The following is an 11,272-nucleotide window of genomic DNA, read 5'->3' as shown; positions in this document are numbered from 1 at the left end:
CTAGAAGAACAGGAATATGTTTTAACACGTTGACATCTTTCTCAAACAAAACGAGTCCATATTTCATCTCTGAAAAAGAACATTTCATATGTAACAGGAACTTTAGAGACGCAGCACACAGTGCAGCTCACATTTCACACACACCATCTCCCCCTTCATCCCCCTCCTCACCCTCACCTAAAACTCACTGAAAACCTATGCAATGTTAAGAATGTACAAGAAGTAACTATGCGTGTTTGATATCATTTAAAGTGTCTCAGTGCGCCTGGTAAAATGGTCTCATTCTCCCAACTATAATGAAAAGCTAAAAAAAGTTATAAAATATGAGAAAAGTGATGTGTCCCTTGAAGTTGTTCCCTCCCCCAGATCCTCCATTCAAACTAACTCCTGTGTGTAAAACAAGAACCCATTCAAGTACAAATTCTGATCTCACAGTGTGAATCCCTCAATAGGGAACCAAAATCTAATTATAATGACAGATGCCACCATTTGGTAAGAATATTGAATTATCTGGGTATATAAGGAAAAGGAGCAGAAAAGTCTGTAGGTTGACTTCCCACACAACCGCTGTGTGTATTTTTTGTTGCCAGGTAGCCTAATCATTTCTACAAATTCCTCTATTTCTGAATTGTTATGCTTAACTGATGATTTTATTCTTATGAATGGGATTTTGAATTATTGCTTCATTACCTGGTCAATAAATTGTAAACGTTTGATTTTATTCTGACTGACTCTGAGATTCTTTTTCCCAAGTAGATTATCGGATTCGTATATTTCCACAAGTTTGCGTCATATTAGTGACGACTTATCTGGTATCAAATTCAAGTGTGGTGCGTTCAAGTCCTCCTGGGAAGTTCGTACGTACGAGGTGGGAAGTCTTGCTTATAACGGCATGTGCGTTCAAGTCACTTTCGTCGGAGCAAAATGGCGGAGTACTTTCTCTTAATTAATTACACAAAAATACAGTAAGGTTCTTAAACTCTTTTTCTAGAAAATGAAGACCAAAGAAATGTGCATCAGGTGTACTTTGTATTTTTATGTTTTTAATTAATTTATGAAGCCACTGCCAGCTCATCGTTATATGTTGCATTGTTATATTATAATACTATCATATTCTGTGTTGGCGATTAGCTAACTGAGCTGTTAATAGTTAATAGCCTGACAATATCACAGCTAAATACCTTTACGTATTGTGTATTCCACCATGTTAATCACTGACACGCCCCCAACTCGTAAAGATCGGAGCTTAGAGAAAATCCCGAGCTCCCCACTGGTATTTACGACATTGTGGTGGCGTTCAAGTGCGTTCAACTCGTAAATACGATCTATACGAGATGACTTGAACGCACCATTGGATGCAGAGACGAGTAATTTCCGTCTAAAATCTGCAAATGCTATTTGATCAACCTTGATTTGGGTGCGTCTAATTACCTCTGTTTTAATTGAATGTTACTTTAGATAAGTGTATGTGAAATGCCACGGGCTTGGCCAAGCTCAAAGCCATTTTAAGAGAAGTGAAGTTGATCGACTATCTTTGATTGTGTACGTGTGAATACAGCAAATCCCAGATATTTAGCCAATTACCTCTGTTTGATGACTGGAACTGGCGAAATTGTGCCATGAGAAAGAAAGGCCTCAGAGTGATATAGCTTCCTGATCTAAGCGGGTAAAATATAATTAGAGTTTAAAAGAATAATCTAATATTTGTTCACTTTTAATGATGCCCAGACATCATTAAAATCTTTTTCATTTATGGAGTCAGATGAAATAACGAGTCAATACATGTGAGAAAATATATTGTATTTAATCTTGTTGTGTTGCGAAGAAGGAAAGACAAGCAATGCAGTGAAACCTTCCCCGTATTAGTGGAAACCCTCATTGGACCAATAGAGGGGCTTACAAAACAAAGTAAATTGGGAACTAAACACAGGCAGTGAACACTGGGAAAAAACAGAAACAGAAAAAAATACTTCAAAATAAAAGTCCCTGTAAACAAACCAGGACAGTAACTTTGCACTTACATTCACTGCTACAATTCATTATAACAGTCCTGGTTACCAATTTACATATTATTTTTGGTTTTGTTTGCTCGTGAAATGTTTCTATTTATTATATAAAAAAAGCTGCCATGGTTGTAGTCAAGTAAAGTTTGATAGGAAATTAGTACCAGAAGAGTTACATCCATTTTAACTGACCTTGCAGAAATATTACCTCAGATATAACCTCAGAAATAACCTCAGATATTTGAGCCAAATGGATTTTGAAGACATCCATTTTTTAATAGTTTCATCATAATTTTTGGTAAAAAGGTTGTGTGTAGATCATGAATCATCATTCACACATGGGTGCATTTCTACACACAGAATCCAGAGATCAAACCCACAGTCACAACTTTAAATCGAAGCTTCTGCCTCATGATGCTCCCAACCTGTGTAACTATTTTCTTGAGGAACACAATGTCCAATCAGCTCCTTTCTTTGAATAAGCATGCATGCTGGTCACTGTTCAGCTGAATCTTATACAACAGAAGTGTTTTTGTCCTTCTTCATGTTCTTTTTTTTTTCTTCACCACCACCGGACTCAGAACTGGAACCACTTCAAAAAATAAACACCTAGGATAAGTATTGCTGTAAACCGCTGAGTCCTTTACATCTATGATCTCTGTGGTATATTACCATATATTCCGGAAGAAATTCTGGATCGTGTCAGGCAAGGCATCTTTAATTGTATCTAGGACAGACAAATTATAGTTAATACGACAATATCAGTCATGCAACTGTTGTATTGTAAAGTTTGATTATAAGATCTGTTTGTTACCTCTCTGTGTAAATGCACATGCAACAGCCAAAGTAAACATGACTGTAAGCACAATAGTCCCAAACACAGACGGAGCACATGAACCGCACGGACTGCAAGTGCAGACTTCACACTTCTTCTCCTCTAGAAAGAAAAGAACAAAAGAACTCTTCATTTGCATCTATGTAGACTTCCTATTCACCGGCGCTGCCCTGTTGAAGCATCAGTGCTGTGAAGTTACAGGCAGTAAAACTGCTTCTGTCAGGGACAATGTCTTTTGAGCCCCTTTCTTATGATTCTTGAGTGCATTGAAGTGTATTTACTCCCTCACTGCACATGTGTTAAAGTCAGCATGAAAACAATATTGACTATTCTTTTTTTTATGTAATACTGCAGTATTTATTATAAATGATTCGTGCACATCATTTTAAGTATTTGTGTGCCTCGTAATGTTGAAGAAAAACAAGTTCCCCTTCCTCTTGCAACGACATCTCTTCTCTGAAGACATGTTTACTGGCATGAGGGTGGGACAACCTGTCAATCACATGAGATCCACCAATAGCAAACCATCCAATCAATTCCGTATGAAAAAAATAAATAAATCAAGCCCCGCCCTACATTTGTTCTTGTTTGCAAAGTCGCTTCACTCGGATATATGTCATAATAGTGAAGAAAAAACTATTGGTGGATCTCATGTGAGTGACATGTTGACCCGCTCTTATCATCAGAGAAGAGAAGAGATGCTGAAAGAGGACTATGTGAGATTATGAAGGAAAATACACTTCAGAAAGATAACGATGGACTCTGATAAATCATTAATAGCAATATTCCATAAAAAAAGCAATTGACATTTTCCTTTCATGGAGACATTAGCCCTCTCACACAAGTGCTTGACAACGTGGCATCTGTTTTTCGGTCTTCCATCTCTTCCCGTTTCTTTTGTTGACTCTGAAACAATGGCCTGGGCCAGTGTTGCCACGATGCTATCAAAGCTTTATTAGAGTTGTCAAAAAGTACAGACTTCGGTACTGAAATTTTAAAAAATGTGACGATACCACCATTTCCCTTCAGCATTTTGAGCTTTTGAACGGATTCTTAAACACCTCTGATTGGCCAGTGTGTTGACACGCTCAACATATATGTCTCTGATTGGCCCTTGTGTTGACACACTCAACATATATGTCTCTGATTGGCCCTTGTGTTGACACGCTCAACATATATGTCTCTGATTGGCTATTGTGTTGACACGCTCAACATATACGTCTCTGATTGGCCCTTGTGTTAACACGCTCAACATATATGTCTCTGATTGGCCCTTGTGTTAACACGCTCAACATATATGTCTCTGATTGGCCATTGTGTTCGCATGCTCAACATATATGTCTCTCATTGGCCCTTGTGTTGACAAGCTCAACATATATGTCTCTGATTGGCTATTGTGTTGACACGCTCAATATATATGTCTCTGATTGGCCATTGTGTTGACACGCTCAACATATATGTCTCTGATTGGCCATTGTGTTGACACGCTCAACATATATGTCTCTGATTGGCCCTTGTGTTGACACGCTCAACATGTATGTCTCTGATTGGCCCTTGTGTTCACAAGCTCAACATATATGTCTCTGATTGGCCATTGTGTTGACACGCTCAACATATATGTCTCTGATTGGCCCTTGTGTTGACACGCTCAACATGTATGTCTCTGATTGGCCCTTGTGTTCACAAGCTCAACATATATGTCTCTGATTGGCCATTGTGTTGACACACTCAACATATATGTCTCTGATTGGCTATTGTGTTGACACACTCAACATGTATGTCTCTGATTGGCCATTGTGTTGACACGCTCAACATATATGTCTCTGATTGGCCATTGTGTTGACACGCTCAACATATATGTCTCTGATTGGCCCTTGTGTTGACACGCTCAACATGTATGTCTCTGATTGGCCCTTGTGTTCACAAGCTCAACATATATGTCTCTGATTGGCCATTGTGTTGACACACTCAACATATATGTCTCTGATTGGCCCTTGTGTTGACACACTCAACATGTATGTCTCTGATTGGCCATTGTGTTGACACACTCAACATATATGTCTCTGATTGGCCCTTGTGTTAACACGCTCAACATATATGTCTCTGATTGGCCATTGTGTTCGCATGCTCAACATATATGTCTCTCATTGGCCCTTGTGTTGACAAGCTCAACATATATGTCTCTGATTGGCTATTGTGTTGACACGCTCAACATATATGTCTCTGATTGGCCATTGTGTTGACACGCTCAACATATATGTCTCTGATTGGCCATTGTGTTGACACGCTCAACATATATGTCTCTGATTGGCCATTGTGTTCGCATGCTCAACATATATGTCTCTGATTGGCCCTTGTGTTGACACGCTCAACATGTATGTCTCTGATTGGCCCTTGTGTTGACACGCTCAACATATATGTCTCTGATTGGCCTTTGTGTTGACACACTCAACATATATGTCTCTGATTGGCCCTTGTGTTAACACGCTCAACATATATGTCTCTGATTGGCTATTGTGTTGACAAGCTCAACATATATGTCTCTGATTGGCCATTGTGTTGACACGCTCAACATATATGTCTATGATTGGCCCTTGTGTTAACACGCACAACATATATGTCTCTGATTGGCCATTGTGTTCGCACGCTCAACATATATGTCTCTGATTGGCCCTTGTGTTAACACGCTCAACATATATGTCTCTGATTGGCCCTTGTGTTAACACGCTCAACATATATGTCTCTGATTGGCCATTGTGTTCGCACGCTCAACATATATGTCTCTGATTGGCCATTGTGTTAACACGCTCAACATATATGTCTCTGATTGGCCCTTGTGTTAACACGCTCAACATATATGTCTCTGATTGGCCCTTGTGTTAACACGCTCAACATATATGTCTCTGATTGGCCATTGTGTTCGCACGCTCAACATATATGTCTCTGATTGGCCCTTGTGTTAACACGCTCAACATATATGTCTCTGATTGGCCCTTGTGTTAACACGCTCAACATATATGTCTCTGATTGGCCCTTGTGTTAACACGCTCAACATATATGTCTCTGATTGGCTATTGTGTTGACAAGCTCAACATATATGTCTCTGATTGGCCATTGTGTTGACACGCTCAACATATATGTCTCTGATTGGCCCTTGTGTTAACACGCTCAACATATATGTCTCTGATTGACTATTGTGTTGACAAGCTCAACATATATGTCTCTGATTGGCCATTGTGTTGACACGCTCAACATATATGTCTCTGATTGGCCCTTGTGTTAACACGCTCAACATATATGTCTCTGATTGGCCCTTGTGTTCGCACGCTCAACATATATGTCTCTGATTGGCCCTTGTGTTCGCACGCTCAACATATATGTCTCTGATTGGCCCTATCAGTGACATATATGTTGAGCGCGTCAACACAATGGCCAATCAGAGGTGTTTAAGAATCTGTACGACAGCGATCAAAATGGCATGATAACAAAATGGTCACATTTTTTAAATTTCAGTACCAACTTGGTACCGAAGTTGGTACTTTTGACAACTCTAAATGACACTTACCTCAAGCACATTGTACGCGTACCCTTGCCTGCATGTAAAAACCAAACTATACTTTTTCACTTTGCTGCAACCCTTCTGTGATATCATCTATAAATCAATGTGAGGGTCAATTTTGTGTATGTGCTTGCGTTTTGAATCCCTGATGCTAAACATACGCAGTATGCAGCCTCTTAAATAAATGTAAAAAAACCCTCACAGTGTTTCATCTTTTAAAGAGACCCACCTGAACATCCCACTGTGATTTGTTTGGTCTCTGTCTGTTGACCATTGGAGGCGGTGCAGTTGAACGTCACGTTTCTGTTGCCACTGAATGACGTGAAAAGAACCAACGAAGAGTCGCCGGCGTCTCCAGAAATATACGATCCGCTGAACTCGCCGTCAGAAGTCCAGGACAGATTAACACTTTTGTGAGACGCATTGCAATTAAGGGCCACGTGGCATTGGCCGTCTTTGAGGGAGTCAAACATTTTCTGGATGTTTGGTTCATTGAGTGGTTCTGCAGTCGGGGTCAAACATTATATATCAATTATTCAATCTGGCTGAAAGTCATTATCACTCTTAAAAATAAAGGTTCTTCATTGGTATCTATGGTTCCATGACAAACCTTTACCATCCTTTACTTTCCAATGCCAAAAAGGTTCTTTATAGTGGAAAAAGACTTTAGATTGTTAAAATGTGCTACAAATAAATAGTTCTTTTAACCCTTGTATGGTGTTCGGGTCCCATTTTCATTTTTTATCAAAAGAAAAAATGATATGATTAATTATTTTTTAAACTCAGACTCCTTGGCCTTGGCTAATTTTCTGTGAAGAACATAAATCAGAACACATTTTCAATGACCACACACTGTACACCCCCCCCCCCCCCCTCTATTTATATTACACAAAGGATGTTCGGGTCCACTGGACCCGGGGCTAATAAAAGTGTGGAAATTTAAGGTCCTGTGTAACTTTACTCTGTCCTCCTCCTGTCAGGGCCTGCTGTTATTGTGTGTGTGTGTGTGTGTGTGTGTGTTCTTGTGTATGGTTTATGACAGGGTTCACCAATCTCGGTCCTGGAGGGCCGCTGTCCTGCAGAGTTTAGCTCCAACCAGCTCCAACACACCTGTTTGAAAGTTTCTAGTATGCCTAGTGAGACCTTGATTAGCTGGTTCAGGTGTGTTTAATTGGGGTTGGAGCTAAACTCTGCAGGACAGCGGCCCTCCAGGACCGAGACTGGTGAACCCTGGTTTATGAGGACACAAATGTGTATAATGACATGGGTATTACAACGTAAACATGGTTTATGACGACATCTGTGTCCTCATAAACCAAACGGCTTAAAAAACATACTAAACATACTCAGTTACTTTGAATTTTGAAATTCAAAAAAGGCCAAAAGTTTTCTGTGATAGGTTTAGGGGTAGGGTTAGTGTAGGGGGATAGATTATACAGTTTGTACATTAGTAAAACCATTACGCCTATGGAGAGTCCCCGTAAACCACATATCCAAGTGTGTGTGTTGTGTATGTGTGTGTGCATGCGTGAGTGTGTGCGTGCATGTGAGAGAGAGATTGTGTGTAAGTGTGAGAGAGTGTGAGTGCAAGAGTGAGTTTTGTGTTTCTACCCCTGCCGTTCCCGAACAAGGTTGCAATTCTTAAATGTGATCTAACAAAGGTCAAGAGAAAATATTAACCATATGTGCTGTTTATATTGCTTGTAATTGGGATGAAGTAAACATCTGTTGAGTATTTTAACATAAATAGTTTGATTCTGTTGAATTAAAAAACCCAAAAATGCAGCGGGTCCACCAGACCCACGAACACTGGCTGAATAACAAAAATATGAACACCACACAAGGGTTATGAACTGATGCCTGAAAGATTCTTTGCGGAATCAACTCTTGTCTTGTGGTTCTTCTATGGCATCACTTTATGGAACCCATTATTTTTTAGAGTTAGTAGTTTGTTAGATATAAAACATCTCTCTTACCTCGGACTGAGAGATGAACTTGAGTTTTTTCCCGGACATCACTGGAGGTGACGAGGGCCACAGTGTATATCATGCTGTCATTCATAGTCAGATTTTTTATTGTTAAATCTCCAGTTCTTGTGTCGAGCTCAAGTCGACCCTGATGTGTCCAAAAATTGAATAAAGTCACATCGCCGTCCTTTAGACTTGCAATGTATGTTGTGTTCTTATAAATGGACCACTGAACTTTGGTGAGGTTCCATGATGTGTCTGCACCAGATTTCAAGACGACTGATTGGTCGCAGTAACCAGTAAGGAATTCCTCTCTACCGCACACTGCAGAAATGAACACAGATAAGTCCATGTGTGTGAACACACCATGTGAGAAAAGCATTTTGTGTCGCTTCACAGAAAAGGGAAACACCCTGTTTCCAATGAAGCAGAATTCAGACTGACTTTATTTCTCATTGAAAGAACAATTTCTAAACAAAAAAAAATCTTCAACAATCTTGCCCAAAGGACCAAACTAGGTAACATCAACAAACTCTACACAATACAACAATATGAACGTGAAATCCAGTGAACACACCTTGTTGAATACACACGACACAGATTAGCAGGGTTCTCCATGGACTCATTGCTCGTTGGCTTGTCGATGTAAATCAACAGGTTCTTGACATTGACGCTGTTGGCCTTCGTTCCCGCCGGCCCTGAGAGAGCAAGTCCTAGTCCAGAGCACAGTCGACTGTGTTGTATTATCGAATGACACTGAAGGTTTCAGAGGAAATGAGGAAGTGTGCAATGAAACACGTGTTTCCTCCCACTTCATATCTTGTGATAACCGACTCATAACAAGGAGCGTTAAGATGAAGCCTTGGTTTTTTGGTGGACTTTTTAGTGAAGAAAACATATCATCCCTTCATGCATAATGGCCATCACAGCATTTTGAAATCAGTCGTGACTCGAGCATGTGCATTTGTCTTGCATAAAAAACATATGCATTTACCATAAAACCAGGCCTAAAAATCCCCCGAGCCGAGACACTTCCTCTTCATCGCCCACGTTATTCACAACTTAAATGTTATAGACACCCCAACACGCCTACTGACTTTTTGATCTTGACCTTTATCCATCGCATTAGTCTTCAAACAATATGCTAATCTTTTTTTTTTTTTTAACAACAATTTAAAGCGATTGGCACAGTTTACTCACCCTCGTGTCGGTCCAAACCTGTGGAACACAAAAGACGTTTTGGAGAACGTGTTTGCAATACAATAACTGTAAATGATATATGTTGTGCTCATAAAGAAAACAGAACAAACCAGAAATATATGAGGAACCATGTCTGAATGCATGCAAACAAGAGCCGTGGCAAAGAGGAAGATTTTCTGTGAATAATGGCTTGTTCGAACATGGATGTTTTTAAAAAAAGATCAGACATTATCATATGACCAGACTTGGAAGAGCATGAGTCAGATGATGACTCAACACAGATTTCGAACAACATGAGGGCGAGTAAATGGTATTTTTAAAAATCCCATTTATTTTTATTTTATATCATTTTAAGACAAGGTCACTCAAAAATGATTTAAACTAAAAAAAAAAAGCTTTAAAATAATGTTAAAAAATAATTCTTATTTTAATTCAACTTCAACATTTTTGTTTTCGTCTTACAGGAACCAGGATTCCAAAAGTCTTGAATATTTAAACCTGAATATATGAAGAAGCCATATTTTAAAAGTGTGATTTTTGATGAACAGCCAAAAGTTTTCTGGTTTTAGTTGAAAATGGTGTCATACAACCAGCCCCTAAAATATTTTTATTCGGTAGTAATTGAGTTAAGAATGTTAAAACAATTCCTTACCAAGTAAAAACAACTGACGTAAATTCACTGATTTAAAAAAAGAAAAAAGCTGGACACATGAAGAACGTTCAGCTCCTAAATCTTCTGGGATCATGAAGTTTATTTTAAAGGAACCGCATGTAAGATTGTGGCCAAAACTGGTACTGCAATCACTTTCATATTACTGTGGAGCGGTGTATCCCCTGACTCCAGGTTGCCAGATAGGCTGCAGGATCCAGCAGGAACATGATACAAGGAGCTTCCAATGGCAAGTGACGAGTCCTACACAGTAAGTTTTATTTCCGTTAATTATCTTTATGCTTCATGAGAGATGTTTTGCGTATTTCGGATTCATAACGAGGTCTTTTAGGTTTCGTAATGTTAGACATTTTTTATCCGCCACGTTTGTAGCTGCAGCTGTGGTAACTAGAGCAGAGCTGGCAACCCGGATGCGAAACACTACTGACTTTGTGATTGGTAGATAGGTGGAGGGTGGGGCTTCAGGCCAAAACACAACATGACATCATCAACATCAGTTGAGGGCTGCAACTTCACTTTTAAATGACAATATCCTGGCCGGACTACTGTTGTCAGTGATATAAGTATTTGAAATTAACATGATTTCTTAATGTCTAGTGACATATCAGGGCCATTTTATGATTAATTGAAATACATTTCTTACATACAGTTCCTTTAAATTTGATTTTTTTATTTTTATATATATATTTTTTTTACATAAACTAGGAAATATTATGGGTCATGGTGAGAAATTGTTCACACTGTCAGGCTATATAAACTTCACCAGTTTATGAATGCTTTTCACTTTTAAATGTGTGATGGCATGTATTAGAGGACGTGGTCATCTCGCCTGACTCTCGTCAAGTGATGAGTGAAGTCTGCAGCTCGTGCTGAACGGAGCAGAGGCCTTCAGTTTATAATCGTAACGTCCATAGACCAAATGAACAATGGTTTTAATTCTTATACATGCGCAAACCAACAGTGTGGGCGATAGGCGAGTAGTGGAGATCTAGACTAAAATAAGCTTTAAAACCCAGAACTAGGGCGAAGGGGACTTTA

The 11,272-nt window shown here is 39.3% G+C and overlaps 1 protein-coding gene across 1 annotated transcript; it reads right to left on the bottom strand.

Annotated features, from left to right (window-relative positions):
* Positions 1–1,060: 1,060 nt before the first annotated feature.
* Positions 1,061–9,322, bottom strand: LOC307155058 (SLAM family member 5). Its single transcript, XM_079865385.1, has 6 exons — positions 8,942–9,322; positions 8,374–8,688; positions 6,627–6,899; positions 2,818–2,940; positions 2,676–2,730; positions 1,061–2,595 (listed from the first exon to the last, which is right to left on the bottom strand). Exons 1-6 carry the CDS (start codon positions 8,988–8,990, stop codon positions 2,517–2,519), a joined length of 894 nt encoding a protein of 297 aa, XP_079721511.1. The 5' UTR covers positions 8,991–9,322; the 3' UTR covers positions 1,061–2,516.
* Between the last annotated feature and the right edge of the window lie 1,950 nt (positions 9,323–11,272).

Source organism: Squalius cephalus (assembly GCF_949319135.1).
Source record: "Squalius cephalus genome assembly, chromosome: 3".
In the NCBI taxonomy this organism is placed as follows: domain Eukaryota; kingdom Metazoa; phylum Chordata; class Actinopteri; order Cypriniformes; family Leuciscidae; genus Squalius; species Squalius cephalus.
The sequence above is the reverse complement of the archived record's forward strand: the minus strand, read 5'-3'. Positions and strand labels throughout refer to the sequence as shown.

Bases quoted from the DNA above. Each gene is read 5' to 3' on its own strand.
- LOC307155058 (XM_079865385.1), bottom strand. From the start codon at position 8,990: ATGAGTCCATGGAGAACCCTGCTAATCTGTGTCGTGTGTATTCAACAA. The intron at 8,689-8,941 runs GTGTGTTCACTG...TCATTTCTGCAG, and splicing joins TGTCGTGTGTATTCAACAAG to TGTGCGGTAGAGAGGAATTC. The intron at 6,900-8,373 runs GTAAGAGAGATG...CCCCGACTGCAG, and splicing joins AGTTCATCTCTCAGTCCGAG to AACCACTCAATGAACCAAAC.